The following is a 26,649-nucleotide window of genomic DNA, read 5'->3' as shown; positions in this document are numbered from 1 at the left end:
TCGTCTCGTCTCGTCTCGTCTCGTCTCAACCCATCCCTTCCTCTTGCACGACTGGAGCGTCCACTAGCATCCAACCCCCTTTCTTTGGTTCTCGTCCAAGGCCTTGTTCATCTCTTGGTCCTCGCCACGCTCAACCGTTACTATCCCTTCTTCCCCACCCCCTCCCCGCCCAGAGCGGCGGTCAACTCATCTCGCGATGACTACGTCGCTGTCGTCAATCGTACCCAGCACTTCGAGCCATAGCCTCGGCCCACCTCCCAAGGATCCAACCCTCACACCTGGTGTGCCCCGCCGCCTACGCTCAAACTCTGCCTTTGCATCTCCTAGCTCCCCGTCCTCTCGGTCCCCCGAGGTCCCTCCACGGGTACTTGAGGGGCTGAAGGCGGCGGCGAACCCACAGGCCGCTGGAGCAGGGCAGCATGGGCACGGGGCCACGCTCGGCGCTGCTGTGAACCGCTCGGTCCCGTCTGTCGGTCAACAGCAGCAAAACTCGGGTGCTAGTACGAGCAGTGCGTCGCCTAATGGTGGATACTCGCCAGTGCCATTGATGGCGCACACACCAGACGCGCCAATGAGCAGCGCGTCATCGGACACCGTCACCAACCACTCGCCTCATGCAGCATCCCGCGCATTACAACTTGCAGTTGGTACAAACCCACCTCCTCGCCCTGCACGTGCACCATTGCGTTCTCCAACGGCTGCCACGGCATTGCCACGGTCACCCTCGCAGCCGGGTATGCCTGTTCCGGGCAGTGAAACCTCGACGGTCCGGCTCATCCACCGTGCCCTCGAGCACAGTAAGGATGGCGGTGAGACGCTCGATCTCAGTCGTGAGCGGATTGACAGGATTGGAGATGAGGAGGTCGAAGTGTTCCGCACCCAGGTTGGCAAGGACAATAAGGGCGTCTGGCGTCTTGCACTGAGCTACAACTCCCTTCGGGACGGTTGCATCACACCGAGGTTTGCCAGTCTCACGCGACTGAGGTATCTCAACCTCAAGGGCAACCAGCTTACGGGAATCCCAACACCGGTGAGCTTTTCCTGTTCTGTGCTTGTCAAAGCTAACCAGGCCAGCTGTGCGAGCTGCAAGGTCTTGAGATTCTTGATCTCTCAAAAAATCAGATCACGGCGTTCCCCGATGTTCCAGGTCGTCTTGCACATCTCAAGGTGTTGTCGCTGTCGTACAACTGCCTGACAGCCTTGCCGACGTATCTGGTCAACTTCAATGGCCTCAAGGTCTTCAAGGTCGACCACAACCCCATCCAGTGGCCGGTGAGTCGATGGTCCAGAACGCACGGACTGACGTACCCAAGCCCGTCGAGATCCTGGGCCCTCTCATCACTAGTGATCCAGTGCCGCGGAGGAATGAACACGGCGAGCGAGAAAAGGCCAAGCGCGAAGAGGACCTGCGTCCGTGGATCGCTGGCATGAAGCTCTGGCTTCATGAGCAAGCCACCGACGCTGAATCTGCCCTGGAGCATGCTCGAGTCGAGGACGACGCCGAGGCTACCTCCGAGTACGTGCAGCCACCACACAGTATGCTTCTTTGGGGTGCTAACCAACAATAGGGATGAGCCCATCAGTGACTTTACACCCGACGCGAATGGTGCCTGGACTGCGCCGCAAGGCGCTCCTCAGGCGACGGTGAAGCGCATCATTGCCATCCCAGAAGAACACAGTGCCCCATCCTCTCCCACAGGCAGCGCGTTTACACACATTAATCGAACGGCGACAACGTCGTCAGAGGACTCGCTCATCCACCTCAACAGTTCGACATTGTCGCTGCCCTCCAACGCGTTCCAGCACGATCGTTCTATCAGTGCGAGCTCCCTCACACCACCGGTATCCGCATCAACGACGTCTTCGTCCCATTCGGGTCCGCTCTCGGCCAACCTGCCCAAACCACCGCAGTCAAACGCAGCGCCTGCGCCGGTGCACGCCGGTCCCAGTGGCCACGGGCATAGCCGCGGCGCGAGCTACACTGTTACCCAGCGGCATAGTGGCCAGCTTACGGCCAAAAAATCGCTGCCCGACCTGAGACAGAGTCACGCCAAGATTATCGCCGAGCGGCGGTCCGAGGCGAGTGATGAGGTGCGACCACTTGGCCTCGGAATCGGCTACCCGCGCAACAACTGGCAGCAGAAGCTGAAGAGCTTGCCACCGCCAGACAGCGCCGCCGGTGCCGGCAACCGGACCCTCAAGAGCAAGGGGTCGTTGGATGTTCTCCGCAAGCTCAAGGACACCGAAGTCGCCGACCTTGCTCGCGACGGACGAGACGTGCCGGCCATTGATGAGTCGCGCAACTCGTATTTCCGACGTCTGAGCATGCTCCCAGTGTCTACCATCAGCAAGGCCGTCTCCCCCGCCATGTTGATATTCATCGACGCCATCCGTGGTTTACTGTTCGCTACGTCGCAACTCCATGCTGCGCTCAAACAGTACCTGAACTTTGCTGTTCCAGACCGGGTTGCTGGTGTATTCAGTCGCGTTGTGGAGCCAGCGGGGCGATACCAGCAACAGCTCATCAACGCCTTGGACCGGTTTGACAGCACTTCACGCCGCTCCGCCCCACCCGTTACCGCTGTGCGCGGAGTGGTCGACGCTGCCAAGGAGTGCATTGTGGTGTTTGGCAAGATTGTGTCTGTCCTACGCCTCCAGACGCCAGCGTTCAAGGACGCCGACGTGCGCTACACCCGTCAACTCTTGCTCAGCATCTACGGTGGCATGTCCGAGATTGCCCGTTCGTGGAACTTGATGGCACCCATCCTCGCCGACATTCGCCCCCTCCTCCTTCCCGAGGGCGCCCACCTCGCACCGCCAATGTCCAAGTCGAGCAGTCTCTCGGGTCGTACACCCATCTCGCCCATCCTCGAGCGCGGCGAGTCACGTTCTCCAGAGCGTGCCATGCGTACCACGCCGTCGTCGACACTGGGGGTCGGATCGATGCCGCCTGTTGGCTCGTCACCGCGGGCCAAGAGTCGTCGTCACGCTGGCTCGTTCTCGACCCAGGATGTGGAACGCGGTATGCTCATGGGTTCCCCCAGTGCGCCGAGGATGGAGTGGCCAGATCTCTCGCGTACCATTTTCGAGGACAAGGAGGTGGCCGAGGCGACCGCGCCACCGCCTTTCCCATTACACGCCGAGCCAGAACCACCGCAGATGATGCCCCCCGAGCCCCTGCCGCCTATGGTGACTAGCTATTCACAGCCCGCCCGGTCGCGTCACATCCCAACGAGCTCAGCCGGGTCGTCGTACCTCTCGGCGCCGAACGGGATGCATCGCAACTTGTCGGTCGATGTCCGCCCACCGACGCCGGCAAGCGCAACCCTGTTTGACGAGGACTTGCTTGATGTCCTAGACTCAGCCATCGACATTGCATTCCAGGTCTGGCTGCGACTGGCGGAGGACATTGGCGCCTCTGCCGGCCCGCCATTCGCGCACCACGCCAAGAGCGACAGCATCAGTTCCGCTGGATCTGGCAGGCTGGGACCCCTCACGCCTCTGGACTCGCGCCGCCCGCCAACCATCCCGCCGCGAGCGTATCACGACCTCGTTCTCAGCCTTAGCACCGCCGAGCAAGTCACCGACTCTTTGCGCGAGAGCCTGATGGGTCTCCGTGCCAACCCCTTTGCGTTTGCGCACACGTCCCTGCCCGACAATGCCGCTGCCTTTATCAAGGCAGTGGTCAAGGTCTCAGAGCAGATCAAGGTCCTGTCAACCACGCACTTGTTCTCGCAGCCGGTCCGGCAGTATCTGAGCCAGCTCACGCAGACGACGAGGGAGTGTGCCATCCTCATGCAGGTGTCCTCCCTGCGTCCTACGCAGAGCACGCCAGCGTCGGACCTGCGGAACAAGGACCACCACCACCATCACCACCATCACCACCACCACCACCACCACCAGGAATACTCCCAGGACCACCGCGACATCCGTCCCTATGCGCCATCGTACACCAGCACCCCGTCAATCGACCGGGGCTATACGCCTGAACGGCCGAGCGGGGAACGCGAGCGCGAGCGCGACAAGGAGCGATCCGAGATGAGTTCCAACGAGGACCTGACCCCCGGATCGGGTCTGCGCGGTCTGCACCTTCCCTCGCGCCTGCGCGGACGGCAGCCGCACAACCCGGGCCAGAGCCCGCCCAGCGACCTGAGCCGGTTCGGGAGGGAGCAGGAGGCGTATGCCCGGAAGGGCTATTAGAAACGTAAGAAGAAGGAGAAGGAAGGAAGGAAGGAGCTAGGAGAGACGAACGGAGGACTTTTCGCTGTACAAATCCATGTTTTTAGGCTTCTTTTTTCTTCTTTTTGCTTCTTCTTTTTCATACACTGGTCTGGTCCACAGATGGGCATCTCGATGCAATCGTGTTCCAGGATACAGCTAAGCTGCATTGGGCACGCGGGTACATCGGTACAACAAGCAAGTATGGATGGGGCACGGAGCTGTCTATGGTGGGGTGCTTCTGGATGTGGATATGGATGTGAATTGCGTCTGTGAATTGGGGTGTGTGCCAAGATGACCTCAAGAGAAACGAGCGACGATGCGAGATCAATCGCGCAGCAAACCTCCTCCGGCCGAGAACCGCCGCGACCTCCTGGGCGGCGTCGGCGGCCTGCTCTCAGACTCGGTGGAGGCGTCTTCTCCAACCTCTCCCTCTTCCTCCTCCTCCTCCTCGTCCTCCTCTGCCTGTCCTTCTCTCTGCTTCATCCTCGCCCGTGTGTGATGGTTCAGCTCGACATGTTTGCGGAGGATCTCCCTGTCGTGGTCCCATTCCTTGCGGAGGCTCTCCCACGTCTGCTTCTCCTTGGGGTTCTTGGACGACGCGAGGTGTTTGACCTTGGACATGCCCGACACCTTGACCTCGCCCGCTTCCTTGTCCGCGTCGCCGAGCAGGTTGGACGACATGTGGTGCCATACCGCGCGCCGGAAGGGGTGCTGGGTCGGTGAGATGGGGTTGGGGTTGGGGTTGGCCTCGCCGCGCGTGTCGTTGGGGTCCGCGGGGAGAGTCACATGGACGTGCTTGCTCCGGTCAGACGCCTGTGGTGCGGCCGGGGGTCCACTGCCCGTGGTACCGGTCCCTGTCGTGTCGGATTTGGGCAACAGCGCAGCGGAGGATGTTCCCAGCGCCGACGATGGAGCCTCGCTGTCGTTGGTAGCGTCTGTAGGCACCGAGGGGAAGCCCTTCTTCCTGTGGTGGTGGGTGAAGTTGCGGTGATGCTGCGTCTCGTTCTTGACCTCGGGTTCAGCTTTCTCTGGGTCCTTCCTCGGCCTGTAAGGCGTCTTTCTACCCTTGGACCAGTCGGACAGTCGCCTCAAGCGTGACCCTTTGGGCCTCTGGGGGTCCTCGTGGAGGTTTCGGCGCTTGGAATGGTGCAGGTCGCCGACATGCCAGCGCTCAAAGCGCTTCAAGTCGTCGCCCTCGAGTTTCAGCAGGGTAGACGAGAGGACGAGAATCTCGGCAAACGTGTTGCGGTACCGGCGGACACGAGTGAGCATGTCGTCGTCTTCGGCCCCGTCCGTGTCCAGAATGTGAGCTTGGCGTTCGAACTCGTTATTCTTCTTGTGGTCCTTGCGCGTCTTCTCGGCTTCTTCCTTGAACGTCTTGTTGAGGTCAATGTTGTCGCCGTACAGCTGGAATGCGTCACGGATTTGCACTGGAGCGTGAGTGATGAATGACAAAGGAGGTATTACTTATGACACTCACAGTTGCGGTCTGCAAGGAGGAGGGTCCGCGCCAGGTCCTGGTCCATGGTATCAATCAACATCTGGCGTCCCTGCGCTTCGAGGCGAGTGATGCGGTCCACGAGCTCCTTGATTAGGTTGAGCTCAAGGTGGTGCGCGTTGTTCTCTGTGTCACGGTCGGGCATGATGAGACGGGGTCCACATGCAGGCTGATGAGGTACTGGCTTCTCGTGCTTGAGGGTCGTCGGCTTGGGCTTGTCAAGGCTTTGTCTCCGCGGCGACCCTCCAGACTGTGGTGAGTCCATGTTGGGATCAGCGGCAGCCTCGGCTTTGGCGATCTCGTCGGCCTCGTCATCATCCACACCGTCGTCACCACCCCCTTCGTCGTCGGCGTCATCGCTGGGGTCATGGTCTGGAGTGGATGTGGTGCGCACGGTCGAGAGGGGCGACGGTGAGGACCTGGTCTTCGCCACATAGTCCTGCAGAGCTTTCACGGGATCGCCGCTGTCATCGGCTTGGGCAGTCTCCATGCTGTCGTCCATGTCTGGTGCGCCGAGAGCCTCAACGACGTCACTGTGAGCATCGTTGTCCGAGAGCATCTCCGCGACGACGCGGTCCTCAGCCGTCTCGTTCTTCTGGTCCAGTTCCTCGTCCGACACCTCGTGCTCTTCCACCGTTTCCATCTCCTTGGGCTTGGTTTTGGCCTTGGACTCGGACAAGCGCCCTGTGTCGCCGTTCATACTGGCCTTGCCATTGGGACTGGCACGGCCGTTTGAGCTCGCAGTGCTGTATTTGCTGGCAGTGCTGAACTTGCTGACTTTGCTGGCGAGACTGGCAAGACTCAACTTGCTGCCGGCACTATCCTTTCTTGCGTTTTTGCCCACATTGTTATCAGCACCGTTGCCGCCGTTCTTGCCACGAGGTTTGGGCACTGGAGCATTCGCTCCCCAATTGGGGTCCATCTTGATCTTGATCGGCGAGTCCACCTTGGTAGCGAGGTACTCGTGGCGTGTGGGATCCCACTGCTCGTGGTGGCGTAGGATAAAGTGCGAGTGCGGTGCAAACACCTCTGGGTCACGCTCGCGCTCCATCTCAAAGCGCGACCGCGTAAACCTGTGCTCGGACCAGGTGTACATCTGAGCCCTGTTAGCAAGGTTGCACTGTTGCTGCGACTCACAATACCGGTGACGGTCTGGACGGCAAAGTTGGTCACGATAGGCACTGCCATCATCGCGTAGCAGATCCAGAACACGCGTCCTCCAGGGGTGACGGGGCAGAAGTCGCCAAAGCCGATTGTCAAGGAGAGGACCATGACGGCATACAGGCAGTTTCCAAAGCCCCAGAATTCGACGTAGTGGAATACGAGACCGCCCACGAGCCAGAAGAGCAGGAGGGTGAGACCAGACCAGAACAGGTCATACAGCTGGATCATGCTGTATGTGGGTTAGCATTGTGGACTCTCTGAATCTCTGGTCACCCACGTTTCCTGGTGAAGGTTGATCTGGTGGATAAGCGACATTTCGTCAATGAGGGTAGCGTATGGTTTGCGCTTGATCGCTTCGCGGTGCATGGCGACCGAGTAGCGCTTTCGCCAGTGGTCACGCTTATCTTGTGAGCGCTTGCGGACAAAGTCGACAATAAGGGAGACCTCGTTGGCGAGTTGGGAGATGGTGAGGACCGCAAAGGGGAAGACGAGCACCTTGCCCGCTGCCGTGTGCGCCGTGAGATCACCGTAGCCGATCGTGAACGCGCACTGCAATGAAAAGTAGATGGCGTCGAGGTATGCCCAGTGTTCCAGTTGGTTAAAGGCGAGGGCCTGGAAGCCGACTAGGATCATGAAGAACGTGACTGAAATCATAAACTTGCGTCCAGTGAGGCGGATGTCTTCCTGATCGGCGTCTTTGTGACCAAATGCAAAGAAGTAGTGGAAGAGCAGGCAAACAGAGATGATACCCGACATGGTGATGGAAGCGACGGCGCACCAGAATCCTTCCGCATAGCGGAAACCATCTCCATTGCGGGTTGTTGCTCCAAAGTAGATGAGGTTGACTAGAGCCACAAGAGTCTTGCCGAGCCAGAAGAAGAGCGATAAGCTGCAACATGTTAATACCGAGCTCACAGTTGTCCTGCTAAGCTGCTATCCTACTCACGTTGTACCCTTCCTCCAAATACTTGTTCCGCTGAACCGTACAACCAGTAGCATATTGGCGACGACGTTGAGGGCCAAGCCCAAGGCTGAGAGCACCACACACGCAACTGGATCAGGCATTGGCCCCCCGTTGTACGTATACCAATGTTGCTGGAAGACATGTCAGCTTGATTCTCGTGTGGGTAGAGAGTGTGTCACTGTGGTCTGTCCAATCTTTGGCCAAAAGATTGCTGAACTTGAGAAGGTGACAACGACCTGGACGGGTTGACGGCCAAGTGGAGCACGCCGACTTACACTAAGGGCCGGTATATCCATGAGGGTACTCATGGGAGCGATCACCGCAGCGATGAGCGGGCAGTACTTTGCAATGTTGCGCGAGCTGCTCAGCTCATCGGGGACGAAGATGGCTCGCAGAGCCGCGACAAAGGTGTGACGCCATGACCCGCTCCAACCGCCCAGCCATGGGCCATCATCTTTATCGTGCTGAGGAGCCGCCTTGGCGGCCTGCACCTGCGCGTTGATGTGTATCGCCATGGTGGGGGCCAGCGATGAGGGCGACGATGGGCAGACTCAACGGCTGACGGACATGGGTAGATGTGACAGAAGGTTGGGGAAGAGGGGAGGTGACCTTGAGGGCCAGAGTCGAGGGGGTCGTCGTCTCTCGGTTGTGTCTGGTAACGTCACCGGAAACTGCACACGACAGGAAAGTCTAAACGTGGGTGGAAACAGCCCGCGGCCAGGGTGGCGCAGCGGTGGCGCACGAGGGGGGCAGCGCGTCACAGAGCGTACGCAACCCCCGCAGATCACTGCTGCTATTATCACCCACTGTGGTCGATCATTTTGGGCCTATTTTTCGCCACCACCAGATAGCCAGATAGCGTATCAGTCGGTCCCCAAGTCTTGGCAGCAAGGGAGATTGGTACATGGTGCGATATCATTGTTCTACTTGGATCCTTCATACATCGGTCAACTGTTACTTTACTTGCTGTTGAGGCCCCTGTAAACCATGCCGCAAATCGACTGCGTACAACTACGGCCCGCGGCACCGTTTTGGCCCCTCACGTTCCCCCCGCACAGACGTCTGTTAGCATTGGAGCGGTGAAGCATGCATCGCGTCCCTTTGGCAGCCCACGCTCGATGGTTGCGGCTTAACTGGGGACCGTTTTGCCTGGAAATAGCTTTCCCAAGGTTACTCGCCAGGGAGAAGCTCGCTTCCCCTACCGAGGCTGCTAGACTGGCACGTAGGTCCCCATTACACTTTGCGTTATTATTTGACGGCAATTGTTAATGCGCATAAAATTGACATGGACAGACGTTAGGCGCGCCTCCATGCCAGGCGTGCCACAGTGGCAAATACATATGTCACGTGACCCCTCCTCCCCTCCCACGTGTGCCCGAGGGCCAGAGCGCTGACGGTCAGGAGATGAGTCACGATGCATGTAATCTCGGATCCGAGAATCGACGCCCCCGCCTGGGTGACGGGAGATGACGGTGTGGGTTCGAGTAGAGGAACACCCACTCAAAACATTGTGACACTACTCAAACCACCCACTTTTTGGCTTGCAACAGGGTTATCACAAATTACAAACAGCGCGGCCAGCGCGGCCTTCTTTCTCTTCGTCTCTCTGCACTTTCTTTCTGTTTGCCTCCCCCTCCCCTTTACCACCACCTCTCTCCACCCTCGAGAGCTCCACCACAATGGAGCCGCCACCACCACTTTCCCTGTTCAGCGGATCGACGCGTAAGCAGAATGTCGCCTGCGATGCTTGTCGCGCAAAGAAGATTCGTTGCCAGGTGCGTTACTCCCCACTGCCCCCCTCTCGCTCCTTTGTTTCTTGCTAACAGGCAGCGTATCAGCACCACCCAACGTGTGCGTCTCCCCATCAACGGTCTGTGACCCATATGACTGACCCCACCAGTGCGGACAATGTGCAGCCAAGGACCTGGAGTGCACCTCCAACTACATCGAACAGCTGCAGAACAAGCCTCGGCGACCTCGGCGGTTTAGGAGTAACGAGGACCGTGAGAAGAGGTCGGACGAGGACCACACCTCCCCTCCTCGACGTGTGTCGTCCACAACGTCTGGTCTTGGTCTCGACCCAGAATCTATCAATAGTTCGGCGGCGTCAACATCGTCGGGTCCAACGACGACGACGACGACTATGCGTGTCGGCGAGTGAGTGCCTCGTTCGGTTCCCATCGGTTCCCAACTGTTATCTGACCAACCAGCGCCGTCGCCCTTCTGTGGATTCCAGGAGTAAACGACGTCCCTCCCAATGGCGTCAACGGCGTCAACGGTGCCAGTGGCGTCACCTCTGTTTCGTCGTTTACTCGGTCGCCTGTAAAGAACGCTTCAGTTCGGCAGACTGAAATGCTGCGCTACCTGTTTTGCCCAACACCAGTGCTCCACCACGACTGGCGATACAGCGATGTCGGGACCATTGAGAACGCTCGCGGTGGCGCTTGCGACCTCTGGGAAGAGCAAGGGGGGTTGATCTGGGACGAAGCCCCGACCAATGCACACTTGGCCCTCTGGGCGGGTGGCGAGGTCGAACTCGAGTCGGTGGCTCTCGAACTTATCGACTCATTTTTCTCAATTGTTGAGCCACGAGTGCCCATCTTCGACGCTAGCAGCTTCATGTCACGCTTCCAAAACCCAGATGGCGACTTGGACGGCCCTCTCCCACAATCGCTCCTCGCGGTGGTCCTTGCGTTTGGCGCCAAGTTTGTCGACCACGCGGCCTTCACTCTCGATCGTGAAGAGTGCACTGGACGTGACAACGACATTCCTGGCCGTACGCGCTCCCGCCTCGTCCAGCTCCTTACCATCCGCGCTCGCGAGGTGGCCGAGACCAACAAGGTATTCCGCACCCCGACACTATCCAATGTCCAAACACTCATTCTCCTGGAAGGACTCCTGGCGTACTCCCCAATGCTCAAGACCAGTTACAATGCGTGCAACATTGCCATTGCCTCCCGTCTCCTTGAGCAGCTTGGAATTGGCCCCTTGTTCCAGATGTTTCAGTCGCGAGACGAGAGGATGCGCACCGAGCTGACCATGTTTGTCGTCGCCGGCATCGAGACGGCTCTTTTCCGCCTGCGTCCAGACTCGTGGAGTGGCGAGTCCCTCGGCTCATTGTCGTCCAACTGGGAGAAGCCAGTCGACGCGTTCCCGTGTCTCGCGCCCGACGGAGTGGCCGAAGACGTACGTATCGTTTGCAACAGGTTGCCAGATGTCTTTGCTGATCCTTCAGGTATTCCTCCAGGCAGCGCGGACGGCATCGAGCATTGCCAAGAAGTTCTGCAATGAAGTCTGGGTGCCCCGTGTGCGCGCGACTGGTGTCCCCCTGGGTACCCTGCGTGAATTTGTCAACGACCACGGCACATGGCGCGACTTGTACCTCACCACCCTCCAGATGCCCCCCGAGTGGCTGGCTGGTGTTCCCAAGGCGTTTGACACCACCATGCGTGCAATGACGACCGATATCATGTACCACGCTCTTTGGCTCGTCGCCGAGCGTGCAGTGCGCGACTATGGCATCATGGAAGCCGATGAGCCTGCCCGGCACATGTGGACGTTTGAAGTACAGGCCATGAGGCAGCGTCTCGAGTCCGAGGCCATCCACTCGGCGCTGCGGATTGTGTTGCTTGTGACATACGCGACTGAGCACGGACTCCTGCGACTGGACCCGCTCATCCTCTACCGCCCCATTTACGACGCGGGCATGTTCCTCGCACGCAGCGGCCGCGACGAGGCCCTCGGTGCGGTGATGGGCTTGCGACAGTACGCCCAGCCATACCCTCAAGTGTGGGAGCTGGCCAACGACATTGAGATGGTACTCGCCAAGGCCAACCCCGTTACCTTCAACCCTCAATCCGCCGCCTTGCAAAGCCTCGCTGCCAGCTCCATGGTTGCAGCCCAAGCACAATAGGAGAGACCGGAGTCGCTCAGCTTCTCCACCTTTACATCCCCTCTGTCAACCACTACGACAGACATCAACCCACAGCTGTTCGGGCTGTGCCCCCATCTCTAGGCACACCCTTGAGTCGAAAATGACTTCTTGGACGACCTCCACCACCTCGTCACTGGGGAACCATGCCGGGATAAATAAACTAAAAATCATGCGCGAATATTGCCTCCGCACCGCCGGTGCGAGCTTTTTCGACCCGCCAGAACACTATAAGTCTCCGCCTGTGCGACGTTCTCGACTTTCTTCGTCAACCCCCCTCCCCTCCCCAACACGAGCCGAGCCAGTGAGTACACCAATCTGCCCCTCCCTCCCCCTTCCCAATCCCCTACTCCATCATCATGATGAGCTATTGTCGCCCCAGTCCGAGTCCTTTTCAGGAGATGTGGATCCGACTCGCACCAGCCAAACAACGTGCACACTGAACCTTCACAACTATCCCTTTGGTCTTTAGCGATTGGGACACCCAAGCTGACCAGTATCAGATCCTCCAGTGACTTTCAACGGGCATGGAAAATTGGAACCGCTCGGCTCAATATGTAACTTTGTGAGTATACTCTTTTCTTCCGCCTCCCTCCACCCACATCGACTCTTGCAACATCAGACTCTAGCAAAGTCTTTCATGCAAGAGGCAGAGAGCATGCCCAATGATTCTTTACTTTCCATGCTAAGTCGGATTTTAACCGTGACGACCATATGTACATTAAGAACGGCCTTATGAGGGCTTCTCTCAACTCGTCTTCCCATCTCCTTTCTATCCCGTTCTTCGGAGATCGGCGCTGACATTTCATCAGATTTCTTTCCACAGTGGAAAGCCCAGCGTAGTAGTAGTTATCCCCCTGTATTTATCCTTTGCCGTGTATGCACTTTTCGCATCAACCGTTGCTCGCTGCGTTGCATGTTGTGTTGCTCTCGTCCATTTCGTGTCGAAGTGATGTGGTGTGATGCCGACCTTGTGTGTGCCCGGGATGCCGATCTTGATTCCGGGATTGTCGTTTCCACGCGGCCACCCACCGCGTCTCGCGCGTCTCCTGTACAAGATTCCATTGATGCACAGGCTGCATGTGTAAACGCTACTACTAGATGCTCTCTCTCTCTCTCTGGTCGTCCCCTACTCCTTCTGCTTCTCTCTCTACTTTTCACTGGCCGCTGCGCGCATCGCGCCAGCTAGCATGCGACCACTGCCACCACCACCCCGTCGTTCACCGCGACGACGCTTGCCGGCGCCAGGCGAGTCCTCACGCGAGCTGGACACTTCTGTTATTCTTGTCAGCTACAGTACACGCGAGCAATCCAGCTCTCTCGACTTACCATCATGTCCGCGCTTCCGTCCTCCATCGTCGGTCGGGCTCGAGGCTGCCGAGGGGGCGAGGCCCATGCGGGCAGCGAGGGACGGCGCCGAGGCTACGGGGCGGAGCAGCTCGCGGCCACCGCGGTTGCTATCGCGCTCACGGTCGCGCTCGCGTTCACGAGGGGTGCCGGAACGGGGTGTGCTGGATGGGCTGCCGACACGGGGCTCGGGGTTGCTGGCAATGCGCAGGGTTTCGCGACGACCAACGCGCCCGGCCTGGCCTGCAAAGGTAGCCTCAGTCGGCGTCGCTGCGGCAGAGTCGGGGCGGGAGTCACGTCCATCGCGGGTGTCGCGGGTGTCGCGTTCGGCGTCGCGACCGTGTCCACGGTCGTTGCGCTCACGCGACGGTGTGGCAGCCCCTCCACGGCCACCGGCAGGAGTGTCGCTGCCTCTCGAAGCCGGAGTGTCTGCACCACGCGCACGCTCGTCCTTCTCACGGTCCCGGCCATCGCGGCGGGGCTCGTCACGTCGAGAGCGCACGCGCCTGTCGTCTTCACGTTCACGGGGAGCGTCACGCTCGCGCTTCTTGTCGTCGCGTTCGTCGGTCGATGCGGGGCGGTCACGAGTCGAGGATGCTGGAGTGTCGTTGGCACGCGGCGCAGGCTCGCGACGGTCTCCTCCGCGTCTGTCACGGTCGTCGACCGGGCGTTCACGGTCTCCCCTCGACTCTGCACGAGAATCGGGTCGCTCGGGGCGCTTCTCCTTGTCGTCCACGGGTGGAGCGCGGTCGCGTGCGGGTCCCGTGGGCGGCACACCTTCCCTACGGTCACGAGCATCACGGGGCTCCCCTCGGCCGTCGCGGCGCTCGCGGCCGTCTCTGCGTTCCTCCGGACGAGATTGGGCGGTGTCGCGCCTCTCATCCCTGCTCTCCCTTCCGTCTCTCGATCCACGGCCATCACGTCGGTCCTCGCGACCACCACGTGTCGAAGGTGCGTCGCGAGGAGTTTCGCGGCCATCGCGACGGTCGTCTCCCCGCCTCCTGTCGTCACGGACAGGCTCGTCACGCGAATCGGCCTGGCGACGGTCATCTCTGTGCCGGGGGGCGTCACGGGCGTCGGCAGTTCTCCTGTCGTCTTGACGGGGAGCATCACGCGGGTCGGCAGCTCGCCTGTCGTCTCCTCGGCGATCGTGCTCGCGGCGGTCGTTGCGCGAGTCTCCGCGTCGCTCATCCCTCCTTTCTCCCTCACGAGGCTCTCCGCGGCGGTCACGTTCGTCCCGGCCGTCGTGGCGGCGAGAACGGTCGCTGACGCGCGAGTCGTCGGTGCCGCTGCGAGCAGTACGGTTGCTTGGCGGTGGTGAGTGGCGGGGTGTCGAGCGCGGCGAGTCGTCGCGTGCTGCTGGGCCGGTGGGAGGAGCAGTGGCATTTGCGATGAGACCAAACTTCTTCGCACGGGCGGCAGCGCGAGCTTCATCGACAGACAGCTCGGCAGGCGGACCCATGGGAAGACCACCCGCACGGTCTGGGTGCACATTGCGTGAGGGTAGAGTCGGGTTGGCCGGAAGAGGGTGTGCTGGGGAGGGAGAGACGGGTGCCGTCTTGACCTCGCGAGTAGCAGCACGGCTGTTACGGCCCTGCTCGAGTTTGGCACGGAGGGCCCTGGCATTGTCCAAGTTGGCGGCAGACGGAGCGGGGACAGCATCGGCGTTCTCGGCTGGCGCAGCAACAGAGTCGAGCTCGGCAGTGGCAGGCTCGGCAGTTGGTGACTCCATCTTGGTGTCATCACCAGCTGCCTCGGCAGCAGCCTTGGCTTGCGCCTCGGCCTCGGCCTTTGCCTTTGCTTTAGCCTTCGCCGCGTTGGCAGCACGAATAGCAGCACTGGGGTGGAACTCGGCGGCAGGAACAAAGGGCCTCTCTGTCTTGTTGCGCTTGCTCAGCTGCGAGAGGTACGAGTTGAAGGCGGGTACAATGTCGGGGGTAATGGTACCGTCCTTTGTGTCACGCAGAGTCGTAACTGCCTTTTGGATGGCTTCGGCGTTGTTCTTCATAACAGGGTAGAACGGCAAGAGCTGGAGGGCAATGACGACAGCATTCTTGGGGCTGTAGCTCGAGCTCGATGGGTTCCAGCACTTGACCAGAGACGTGGTGAGGTTGTCGTGGAACTTGGCGTAGAAGTTCTTGAAGTCCTCCCAGGTGTGAGCCGCGTTTGGAACAGTGGTCGATGAGCGGTAGTGCATACCCGTAAGCAAGTGCTCTGGGACAGTCTTCTTTGCGTCGGCCTCGGGAGCCGCAGGGACAGGACTGCCGAGGGCTTCCTTGTAGTATTTGTCCTCGTGCAGGTACCAAGAGTCGAGGCAGCCCATGATAAAGTACAGGGCACGACCAAGGTTGCGCGCCTCGGCTTCGGTGCACTCGAAGATCTTGTCGGCAAGAGTCTCGCGCAAGAAGAACTAGAACGTCAGCTCAAATATGATACATTCAGCTCACGGTGTTGTAGGTCAGAGCTGTAGAGAACCCAGGGGTGCCAAAGTCGTGCGCCAAGCGGATAAACTTGGCCACGAAGACGGCATCCGCAGGTGACTGGATGGCACGAGGGTAGAAGCAGTGATCGTGCAGCTGAGCAGCGAGGACCTGGGGCGAGCTTTGGGAAGCACCGCTGAACCAGTGTACACTCTCGCGCTTGAGCTGCTCAAGGACACTCTTGACGTGAGCCTCCTGCTTCTCCTTCTCAACCTGCAGCTGCTTGATACGCGCGCGCAGACGAGACATTTCAAAGCGGATTTCAGAGCTCTGCACCTTGGAGCCCGCGAGTTCGCCGACCAGCTTGTTGATCTTGCCAATCGCCTTGTCGTACATATCCGACGAGACCGAAATGTCAGAGGCCTGCAGGCTGTTGAACCGAACATAGAATGCACTGCAAGTCAGCCGCTGATTGGAACAGCATGTAACTCACCTGCCCAGAACACGCTTGACTTTCTTATCCAGCAGCGCGTCGTCCTCGTCCAACTCCTCAATAGTCCTTGTGAGGGCGTCCGGCCACCACTTGCTCTCGTCGTCAACATCCATGCCCTCCCCTGCAGGGGTCGACTGTTGAAGCGCATCGAGCTTGGGACGCAGGACAGTCCATGCAAGCTGAGATTCGATGCCATACTCGTGCTGCAACGCCGAGAGGCTGGGCAGATCGAGCCGTTCTTCCAGAGGGAGGTGCTCAGCAAGCATGTTGGAGTACTGGCTAAAGACATCACGTGCAAAGTCGCGCTTGTCGCTCATCTCCTTGACGGAAATGCTAATGTCGTACGAAAGGGTGTTGGTAGACATTTGGGCGAGGCCGATTAGAATAGGAACGGCGAGCTCGGTGTAGCGCAGAGCCTGGATAAAACGAGGCAGACTCTTCTTGACCTGGTTGAGCAACTCGATGGAGCGGCGAGGCCTGCGGTCTCCGCGAGTAATCTCACTCGAGTAGAAGGCCTCACGGGCCATCTCGGGGCCGGCAGAGTAAGCGCCAAGCTGCTCGACTGAAATCGCAAAGTTGCCAACAATGTCCTCGCCAGACATGCCGCTCATGAGCTTCTCGATAACGGTCAAAGTCGACGAGTTGCCGCTCTTGAGGCCGCTGACGATGAATTGCAGTAAGGGGTCGAGACTGAAGACGAAGCGGCGATTGATGAGACCGACGAACACAGACAGGTCTGTTATTGTCAGCTTCAGGGGTCAGTAAGTAGAAACACTCACTTTCGATAGAGCGTTGGTTTGTGCTCGAGTTGGCAAGCTGGTCTACCCAGGTGAACACTGCTACATCCTTTGAGAGGCGGTTGGTGTAACGCCCGACCTCGATGATGTGCTCGCCAATGTTGCCGACACTGCCATACGCCATGACTTGCGAGTTGGACACGGTCCAGAAAGCAGTCGGGTTGGCACGTCCTTGCTTGGCAAGCGCACGAGCGGGGACACGCTCCGAAGCCTGCGAGGAAGGCGTTGGCACGCCGGGGTTCGATTGAGCTGCCGTCACACGAGAAAGCGCCTGCTTGATGTCGCGTGTCGCCTTGGTGGTGGCGTTGGCTGCCGGTGGCAGGTGGCCGCGAGCCTTGGTGTTGCCCGTGAGATCGCGCCACTCGCCAAAGAGGCATGCCAGAGTCTCCCACGGGAACTCGTCAAACACCAGCTCCAGCTCGTGGTCGAAAGCGGCGGTAGCGTCGTCCGAAAGTGAAAGAGCAGGGAGGAGAACGCCACGGATAAGACCAGCCCATGGAGAAATCTCGCCCTCGGTGGCACGGATCTGCATGGCCTGCGCACGCGTCAAGGAGGTTCCAGGCTCGATACCAAAGGCGACGAGTTTGGCGTTCCGCAGTCCCTCAAAGTGGACCTTCATAATACGACAAAGCTTGGTCATTGTTTCGATGCCACGACCGCCGAGGCCGCCAAGGAGTCGCAGCCAGTGGTCGCCCTTGGTGTGCAGATCATCGATCGTCTCCCAATGATCCAGGTGGTCGAACCAGTTGGGGTAGAAGAACTCAAACGTCTTGACAATGGTCGATGGCGGAGGAGGAGACACGAGTGTGGGGACGACATCGCGAGCGGCCGGCAGTGGCACTGTGCCATAGCTGGGCTGGTTTGTCACACGGCGGTAGACGGGGTCGAGAGAATAGTCGATGTTGCGGATAATAAGCTGACCGATGGAGGGGTGCGACATGGCAACCCATGGATACCTTGCGAGAAGCTGTAGGGAGAACTCGACCTCGCCAATAGACATGAGCGCTTGCAAGAGCTGGATTTTCTGCTCGGCCTTGGCCTTGGGCTTTTCTTCCACAAAAGCCGGCGAGTCGCTCGAGGAAGTGGGTGCTTCGTCGTCAACGAGGACCGTGTTCATGAGTGCGTTGTTGGGCCCAGAGCGCGAGCTCATTGCCGACTTGTAACGCGCCTCAATCTCGGCCATACCGTCGTCATCGGGGCTGAGGTTAGGAAGAAGGAATGCAGGCTTGACGAAACCATCCTTGACGAGGAGGGCAGCAAAGTACAGCAGGCCAATGGGAGTCTCGCCGTTGTCCGGGTTCTGGTAAAACGTGAACCAGAAACCAAGGGCCTTGGCGATGGTGCTGTTGTCGGTGTCTGCGAGGACAAGACTGTGAGCAGTGGACTCGCCCTCATCCTGGACCGTCTTGGGAACCCTGTTGGAAGGGCCAGTGCAATACCGGCCCCAGTAGGAGACGCGAAGAAGGTCCATGAAGAAACGCCAATGGTAGGCGACATGGCAGGACGCGACCTCGATGATGAGATCGAGAACACGGATAGGAGCGAGGTTGTACGTCCCGATGACGTTTTCGATATCATTCCATACTGATTTTGCGCGTGCCAGCCTCTGCTCGTCACTCTCAGGAGTGGAAACGAACACGTTGGGACCGGTCAGGAGAATGATGAGATGGGAGAAGCCTTCGCTCGCCTCGCGCAGAAGGTTGCTATTCCGCTGCTTGAAGTATGTGCTGGTGTTGAGCTTGGCCATTGAACTCCTGAGCTGATCAGGGTTACGAGGAGTGGGATGCAACCCAGTGCTGAGGAGGTTTTCGGGTGAAAGAAGGAGGTTGATAAAGTGCTGCGAGACTGCTTTGGACGTCTTCCGTTAGATCCCTTCGATATGTGGTGACGCACCACCAGGCTGTTGACGACATTGAGCGCCTTTGTCTCGAGCTCCGGGTCACGAGTCTTGACAGTGTCCTTGACGTCGCGCTCGGCGTGGCAAAACTCCTCCACCGTGTCGAGGAACGCGATGGCGATCGCATCAACATGATCAGGACTTGCCGCTACCGCATCCTTGACGAGCTCGACAACAGTTGGCGCTGGCTGCTCCGATGCGAGAACAGAGTACAGCGTGTTTATCAACGCCAGACCTGCTGCCGGCTCAGCGGCCGCCGCTGCGGCCTGCGCACCGATGATCTTGAGTCTACGGAAGGTGGTCAGCGAACGAGGACATCAACAGAGTTGAGCGCAACTCACAGATCATTGCGCCCACCGCCTTCCCAGCTTGAGATTGCGGAGGAGACCCTGCCCACGTCGGCGTCGTGCGTGTGCGACTCCGAGTGTGCGGCCTTTTGGCCCGCCATGATGTTGTTGTAGAGACAATGGAAGGTGCGATCAGGCCCAAGTGCAGGTCGCGGACGATGGAGATGTCTGCATGCGATCAGCGGCAAAAGAAGTGTTACGTAACGAGAAGACGGCAATTTGAATTGAGGACGCAATTGATTAGGTCTTGGAGCCATCATTTCTAATTGGGATTGTCAGGCTCGAGACTTGTGTGTCAGGGTCATCCATCCCACCCTTGCACTGTCCACTGACGACATCGTCTCGTCCAAGGGGTCTGTTGCTCTATCCGCTCTAACCACCTTCTCTCTATCTACCCACCCACCTGGCAACAAATAACTGCCTGTTAGCACAATGGGAGTGGGATTAAAGAGTAAGTACTCATATTTTGGCCTGGAGGAAGGCTGCGACCTGCCTCTAGGCCATCCCGCTGAACACTCGCCATCGTCGCTGACCTGTGTCCCTCCCATCACATCCTCGTTGTGCCGTGCTCGTCATATCAATTGCACTTTGACTTCTTCGCCTTGCCTTCATGCGACCTCCACCTAGCTGTCATTTTCCTCGCCTTTGTGCTTGCGCTGGGCTTCCTGCTGGTCATCCTCTCGTGCGCGCTGTACCACAACTGGCTGCCCCTCCTCGTCGGTACGTATGGAATAGATGCGGGCTACGTCAAGCAATGTGGCAGTACAGCGATTGGTCATTGGCCATTCTGCCTGGTCACTGTGCATGTTGGCCTTGTTCCTTTGTCACAGCTGCTGCTGGCATGAGAATACTCTGGCGCGCCTGCCCACCTCCTCCCGTCCGGCATACTAACGCCGCAGCCTTCACCTTCGTACTCGCACCTCTGCCCAACTCGATCTGCTCACGCTGTGCCCGAGCCGACGATATTTCCCCGGAGTACAACTCGGCCTATGTTGATTTTGGCCGCTTCCTCACTGGCAGCCTTGTCGTAAGTCGATGTCGACGGATTGGCCCCAAGTCGGCAATGGCTGGTGGGCAACCCAACGTCCCCATCTCGGACTGTGGTCAATGACAGGAGCAAACTAACGGCTCAGGCTGCCGGCTTTGCCTTCCCTCTCGTCCTTGCCCACTCGCAGGTGATCGAGTCTGGCGCCTGCTGGATGTCGATTTCCGGCGGCGTGCTCGTGTACGGCACCATCCTGGTTTACTCTGGATGGTTCGGCTCTGGCGGCAACGATGACGAGTTCTAGACCAGCACACCCACAAGCGGGACGGAAATCAAGAGCCCACGGTACTTGATGTGACGATTAAACCTCCTTGGCCGCAGATGTAGGGATGTTTCCGTAGGCCGCTGCAGCATCAGCGGTGGACGGTTGGCCGAGGGTTGGGCTAGCACTGCCTCAGCGCTGGCCCTGGGGGCAGCAGTAAAGATGGAAGGGAAGGACTGGGGATAGTTCCTTGCTTGTCTGCATACAGTAGTGTGATAGAAATGAGAATGTTGAGGCTCGTCACAACATGTTGCCTGGCGTCGACGACGTCGCTCATTGCCGTGGCTGGTCGGCTGGTTGGTCGATGGCCACTTTGGGATAGTTGTGTTCCTGAATTCTCACTCTTCATCGTTCGTCATTGTCGCCCATTGCTCTCACACTCTCTTTCTTACTCCATTCTCTTCTCGGCCTGCGTTCTCACTAGCATTGGAATAATAATCACAGCGGCCCTGGTTCTCTCGTACCAGGCCCAACCACACATCCGCTCCACCGGCCTCGTGCACGGCCAGCACTGGTTGCCCCGTGGACTTCCTCCTCCCCTCCCCGTCATCCTACACCGGCATGCTTCTACTCTTCCTCCTCCTCGCCCCACTGCTGGTCCTCGCCGAACACGATTGTTTGAGGAGAACTGCTAGCTCTCCCTGGACAGTCAAGCGGTCAACTCCGAATCGACCGCAAGCTCCAGACATCAGTGTGGGCGGCGTAGAGCTGGCGATTCACCACCAGACTCTGCGTGCCAATCGCAAGCGGGATAGCGACAACGGCTCCATCATTGCATTCGCAGAAGAAAGCAGGTGAGCATGGACTATAGGGTGTATGCTGATGCTGCAGTACATTCATCATTCCTGTTGCCCTTGGCGCCGTTGCTTACCCACTGCAGTTAGACACGTCAAGCGCAGACCTCCTGGTTGCCTCCAAGACGTGCGACAAGAGCTGCCCAGCCTCGACCACGGATAACCCTTACTACGATCCCCAGTTATACTCTTCATCATTCTCCAGTGTCAATGACAATACCACGCTGTTCGCTTCATCATTTGGTGATGGAACGACGGCCAGCGGCTTGATCGCTCGCGAACGTGTCGGAATCGCCAACGTGACTGTCGATGACCAGTCGTTTGGCCTCATCAACGCTACAAATCTCACTCTCGCGGAGCAGAAGGCTTCAGGAATTATTGGTCTGGGATTCCCTCGCTTGTCTGTGATCGTGCGCGCCCTCCTCAACGCCGAGACCAACGACACCTTCCAACAGATCTTAGCCGTTGGCGCCGTGACGACCGCACTGGATGCTGGAGGGAACGACACTGCGGCTCCCACATCTACCTTGACTGACGCCGAGGCGGATGCCGAAAACACGGCTACTGTAGCCATCAACGGTACCGCAACGACAGCGGCTGTCGTGACACCGAGCGCCACTCAGCCGTCAGCGTATCTCCCACCTCTCCTCGAATCCCTGGTGCGCACTCCCAAGATTCCTTACCCCGTCTTCGCCATTGCCCTTTCTCCGCCAGCTAGCGGCATTGGTCAGGAACTCGTCGTCGACTCGCCACGGTACAACCTTCACCATGGATCTTTGACCCTTGGAGGAGTTTCCGCCCAGTACGTGAGCGATGACCCTGACAGTGGTCGGACAGTCAACGACATTGAGTGGCACGCCGTTGTCCCTTTCTCGGCTCTGAACGATACTGCCTCCATAGCCGCCTCTGCAACTGGCTCCTCCTCAAGCAACGACACCGAGGCTACAGACACAGCCGCGACTGAGATTGACGCAACGGCAACTGAGCCATCGCCCGAGAAAGCGGTTGTCGCAACCCCTACCCTTTCTGCCGCTGGGTCGGACCCCACGGCAACTGCCGACCTGGAAAAGGAAGAGTATCTCTACTGGGCGCTCGAGTTGTCGCATGTTTCTGTCAACGGTACAGATCTCGGCCTCAACTCGACGTACGCTTCGGTCGGCGTGCCTTCCATTGCCCTTTTGGATATTGGCAACAATGGCATCTACGGACCACAGCAGGACGTTGAGGCGCTGTTCAAGCTCATCCCTCTTGCTCGCCAAGTCAACACCGGCCAGTGGGCTGTGCCGTGCGCCACTCGTGCTACCTTGTCATTCTCCTTTGGTGGCCGATACGTCGTGCTCCAGCCGAGTGATTGGATGTATGCCGCAGTGGCCGGCTCGTCCATGTGTCTTGCCTGGCCTGTGGCTTCGCCAGATCAGGGCGACGGCATCGACTGGACACTAGGTACGCCCTTCCTCCGCAACATCTACAGCATCTTCAGTTATGGTATCAACGGTGTGCTCGCCCCGTCCGTCGGCTTCCTCCCCTTACCCACCAACGCAACTCAGAGCCAGAATCTTGAGAACGGCAACGCAACCTCGTCAGTGTCTGCGGCTATGGCCACAAACGGGAATGCCTCGAACCCCACACCCACAGCCATCACCCCTGCCTCTCTCACAGCTACCATCCAGACCACCCTTCCTAACCTCCTGCTCGCCGGACCCGACTTTGCGACCCCGACCTACCTCTTCGCCACGCCAGTCTTGTCCGCTGGAGTGATCCAGGATGTCGGCCTCGCCAACGCCACGGCCTACCAGCAGGCAGCTGTTCCCGTTGCATCCCTCTCCTTGTCGCAGACCACAGACCCAAGTGTAATTGTCGGCTGGCCGGCGGGATCGACTGATCAAGTGAGCGGAGCAGCTGGGGGAACAGGACCCGTGGGCATGTTGATCGTGGCTGCGGTGGTGGCAGGCTGGGTGCTGGTGTGAGGACACTGTATCTTCTAAAACTCATATTACCTTAATATTTGTATATCGCATAGTATGGTACATTAATGGCATTCTGCGAACGCAGTCGACGCCCACTCGCTGTAGCAGCCGAAGCTCCCCAGCAGTGGTGTTCAGCTGATGAAGTGGTCGAAGTGCCGAGTGGATGACCTCCACCACCCAACTTTCGCCGCCCAGGCACGACTTCCACATTTCGCGGTAACATTTCAATGTCGAGCAACCTCACCTTCAAAACATCCATCCACCTACCAACCCCGTCATGTCGACTGCGTCGACCCGCTACATCTCTATCGGCGCGAATCGCTCCTCGTCGGGAGCGGCGAGCAGCAGCAGCGGTATCCTTGCCTATGCCGCAGGTACCACGGTTGCCCTTTGGAACACGGTGAGTAGCGAGTCGAGGTCGCCGGTTTGTGGCCTTCAGCTGACCTCAACCCTCCTGCCTTGTTCTCACAACTCTACTGTTGCTCTGCCATACGACGCATGACCTGCGTATTCCAGAATGACACCAATCGCGGAGTCTACTCCACTCTTCTAGGCCACAAGGGACAGGTCACGACCGTCAAGTGCGCCGGCGAGTCCGACGCCCGCGCGACCTTTGTGTCGGGTGACGGCGTGGGCGAGGTTCGTGTCTGGGCGGAAGGCGAGAACAACCAGGTACGTTGTGGAAGTTATGTACTGCTCAGCATACTCACCACACAGTTCAACTGCACACACAGCTTTATCGCGCACTCTGGCGCGTCCGTGTCGGCCATCGGCATCATCCCTACGTCTGGCACGGCTGTCGAGATCTTGTCGGGCGGCTCGGACGGGAGCGTGAAGCGTTGGCGTGTTGGACAAGAGGGCAAGGTGGAACAAGTGCAGGTTCTTGACATCAAGGGTCGTTTGCCGCTCGACCTCGACGTCGCACTCCTGCCTGGGTCAACCGCGCCAGTCCTCATTGTGGGCTGCACGGACAGGAAGGTGCAGGTGTGGACGCTCAAGGATGACATGGTGGGTACAGACAACATGTGGAACGTAGTGACCCACTAACAACCCCAGTTCAAGCACATGCTCTCGCTCGAGGGACACGAGGACTGGGTGCGCTGCGTCTCCCTCACGCCATACCTTTCGGCCGACGGCACTGGCACCGACCTCCTCCTCGCAACCGGTGCCCAGGACAACTACATCCGTCTCTGGCGCATCGCTCCCCTTGTCACTGAGCGCAAGCTCGACCTGCTGGACGAGTTTGAGAGCCGACTGGGCGGTAGCGCCGGCGCTGCCCTGGGCCAGATCTCGACCAAATCGCACGTCCTCGGTGTTGAGGGCCACAACTACAACATCACTCTCGAGGCCCTGCTTATCGGTCACGAGGCCGGTCTCACCAATGTCCACTGGTCACCATCCCCCTCTCCTGTCCTCCTCTCGTCCGCAGCAGACAACTCGCTCATCATCTGGTCGCCTACGGAGGGTGCGAGCGGCTCCGAGTCGAGGGACGGTATCTGGGTGCCCGAACACCGTTTCGGCGCATTTGGCGGACGCGGACTGGCGTTCTTCGGCGCAGTATGGGGTCCAGGGGGCGACAGCGTAGTCGCCACTGGCTGGACTGGAGGCGTGGAACGCTGGGTTCGCTCTGCCACTGGAGCCGGTTGGGACGCTGCCCCCGGCGTGACTGGGCACTATGGCTCGGTCCGCTCGGTCGCGTGGGACCCGAGGGGAGACTACCTCCTCACCACCAGCTCCGACCAGACATCGCGTATCCACGCTGCGTGCGAGCCCACTGCTTCGACGAGCGAGAAGCCCGTGTGGTCCGAGATTGCCCGTCCCCAGATTCACGGCTATGACATGGTCGACGGCGCCTTCCTCTCTCCGTTCCGCTTCGCGAGCTGTGGTGAGGAGAAGGTGTTCCGCGTGTTTGAGGGTACTGCTGGCTTTGCGGGGTCGCTCCGTGGCCTGGGAGTGCGCGACGTGGTCTCAGAGGAAGAGGTGGGTTTCCCCTTGCTAGTCGATGGCTAACGAACCCTCAGGCAAAGCTGCCCATTGGCGCGACCGTTCCACCACTTGGTCTCTCGAACCGCGCGCTCGGCAAGGACATGACCGAGCCCGAGATCAAGACCCAGAACGAGTCGCGCGACTCGGTGTCTACTGCGCTCACTACGCTGCCTACGGAGGAGGAGCTCAACACGTCAACACTCTGGCCTGAGATTGAAAAGATCTATGGTCACGGCTACGAGGTGGGTTCCTGAGCCTCTTTTGTGTTTCTAACCCGCACAGCTTGCCGTTCTTGCGACGTCGAATGCTGGTGACCTTATTGCTACAGCCTCGCGCGCGTCATCGGCAGAGCACGCCACCGTCCGTGTCGTCTCCACTTCCACTTGGGGACTCCTTGGCGAGCCGCTCGCCGGCCACTCGCTCACCGTCACCCGCATCGCCTTCTCCCCCGACGACAAGCTACTTCTCACTGTCAGCCGCGACCGTGGATGGCGCCTGTTTGCCCGCGGTGACGGCGACGTCTTCACGGCTGTGGCGGGCGAGGACAAGGCGCATGCGCGTATGGTCCTCGACTGCGCTTGGGTCAGCACCTCGTCCTTTGCGACCGCGTCGCGTGACAAGACTGTCAAGCTGTGGTCCGTCAACGACGCGGGAGCCTGGAGCTGTACCTCTACCCTCAAGCTCGCGGACGCGGCTACTGCCCTGGCCATCACTCCCTCGCCCTCGGCCAACCTGCTGGCGGTGGGAACCGAGAGCGGAGCCATCGAGGTGTTCACCGTCACGCAGGGTGAAGGCGCACCGCTGGTGTCCGTGCCCAAGGACCAAGGACATGCCTCAGCTGTCAACCGCCTCGCGTGGCGCGTCAACGAGGGCAAGGAGTATCTCCTTGCCTCGGCAGGTGAGGACCGTGCCGTGAGGATCTTTGACGTGCGGTTGTAGAAGGTGTTAGACGATAGATGGCTGTAATGAGTTGTCAGTGGGCGTACGCTAGCATCGCATGCTGACACTGGAATGCGTGACACGAAGCACAAGGACAACTGACGACATCGGATTAAACTGTACCATTGACACTGACACGCAACTGAGCTGAAGCTGACGCAGCGTCATTGACCTGTGGCTCCACTCCACCGATAACCCAACTCGGCTGCGTACTCGTAACCCTCCCTGCCTGAGCCGCCGTTCTTCCCTCTTCGGTCATACAAGATTTTGCAGAAGGTACAACCCTGCCTGACGTCACCCGTCCCAGCTCCTGGCCTTCTCCGAACACCAGGACGATGTTCCAAAGCTTCAGTGGAAGGCAGGTGCGTACCTGGACCGATAGCGATAGAGAGATAACGATAACGAATGCTGCGTGCTGGCGGCAGCGGCGCGGGGGTTGATATTTATTTCTCTATTTTTCGGGACAATGTCCATTCATCTCTGAAAACGACATACTCTCAGCCCACTAGTACTATAAGCGTATTAACGAATACCCAGTTCCTAGCTGCAGACCGCCAACAACTATCATCAGGCCAAA

At 59.1% G+C, this 26,649-nt stretch overlaps 7 protein-coding genes across 7 annotated transcripts; 5 read left to right on the top strand and 2 right to left on the bottom strand.

The window, feature by feature from the left end:
• Nucleotides 1–196: 196 nt before the first annotated feature.
• SOG2 (RAM signaling network component) lies at nt 197–4,200 on the top strand (the record flags this gene model as incomplete). The annotated part of the gene is made up of 4 exons (XM_028623254.1): nt 197–1,030; nt 1,075–1,272; nt 1,314–1,516; nt 1,569–4,200. 4 exons carry the CDS (start codon nt 197–199, stop codon nt 4,198–4,200), a joined length of 3,867 nt encoding a protein of 1,288 aa, XP_028476187.1.
• Nucleotides 4,201–4,545: 345 nt separating this feature from the next.
• Nucleotides 4,546–8,362, bottom strand: EHS24_007922 (uncharacterized protein; the record flags this gene model as incomplete). The annotated part of the gene is made up of 6 exons (XM_028623253.1): nt 4,546–5,651; nt 5,702–6,815; nt 6,857–7,112; nt 7,161–7,772; nt 7,830–7,978; nt 8,123–8,362. 6 exons carry the CDS (start codon nt 8,360–8,362, stop codon nt 4,546–4,548), a joined length of 3,477 nt encoding a protein of 1,158 aa, XP_028476186.1.
• A 1,164-nt stretch (nt 8,363–9,526) lies between these two features.
• Nucleotides 9,527–11,760, top strand: EHS24_007921 (uncharacterized protein; the record flags this gene model as incomplete). The annotated part of the gene is made up of 5 exons (XM_028623252.1): nt 9,527–9,622; nt 9,678–9,698; nt 9,748–10,004; nt 10,058–11,033; nt 11,083–11,760. 5 exons carry the CDS (start codon nt 9,527–9,529, stop codon nt 11,758–11,760), a joined length of 2,028 nt encoding a protein of 675 aa, XP_028476185.1.
• Nucleotides 11,761–12,928: 1,168 nt separating this feature from the next.
• Nucleotides 12,929–19,180, bottom strand: THO2 (THO complex subunit 2; the record flags this gene model as incomplete). The annotated part of the gene is made up of 7 exons (XM_028623251.1): nt 12,929–13,053; nt 13,108–15,535; nt 15,573–15,975; nt 16,039–16,774; nt 16,818–18,672; nt 18,729–19,020; nt 19,074–19,180. 7 exons carry the CDS (start codon nt 19,178–19,180, stop codon nt 12,929–12,931), a joined length of 5,946 nt encoding a protein of 1,981 aa, XP_028476184.1.
• A 331-nt stretch (nt 19,181–19,511) lies between these two features.
• On the top strand, nt 19,512–20,368 carry VPS55_2 (Vacuolar protein sorting-associated protein 55; the record flags this gene model as incomplete). Its single annotated transcript, XM_028623250.1, has 4 exons — nt 19,512–19,530; nt 19,707–19,799; nt 19,979–20,106; nt 20,213–20,368. 4 exons carry the CDS (start codon nt 19,512–19,514, stop codon nt 20,366–20,368), a joined length of 396 nt encoding a protein of 131 aa, XP_028476183.1.
• A 579-nt stretch (nt 20,369–20,947) lies between these two features.
• On the top strand, nt 20,948–23,070 carry EHS24_007918 (uncharacterized protein; the record flags this gene model as incomplete). Its single annotated transcript, XM_028623249.1, has 3 exons — nt 20,948–21,180; nt 21,218–23,030; nt 23,068–23,070. The coding sequence occupies 3 exons, from the start codon at nt 20,948–20,950 to the stop codon at nt 23,068–23,070; spliced, it is 2,049 nt and encodes a 682-aa protein (XP_028476182.1).
• A 354-nt stretch (nt 23,071–23,424) lies between these two features.
• EHS24_007917 (uncharacterized protein) lies at nt 23,425–26,072 on the top strand (the record flags this gene model as incomplete). The annotated part of the gene is made up of 6 exons (XM_028623248.1): nt 23,425–23,547; nt 23,664–23,819; nt 23,865–24,155; nt 24,204–25,127; nt 25,169–25,375; nt 25,416–26,072. The coding sequence occupies 6 exons, from the start codon at nt 23,425–23,427 to the stop codon at nt 26,070–26,072; spliced, it is 2,358 nt and encodes a 785-aa protein (XP_028476181.1).
• Between the last annotated feature and the right edge of the window lie 577 nt (nt 26,073–26,649).

The sequence above is a fragment of the Apiotrichum porosum genome (assembly GCF_003942205.1).
Source record: "Apiotrichum porosum strain DSM 27194 chromosome Unknown scaffold_6, whole genome shotgun sequence".
Lineage (NCBI taxonomy): Eukaryota > Fungi > Basidiomycota > Tremellomycetes > Trichosporonales > Trichosporonaceae > Apiotrichum > Apiotrichum porosum.
The sequence above is the reverse complement of the archived record's forward strand: the minus strand, read 5'-3'. Positions and strand labels throughout refer to the sequence as shown.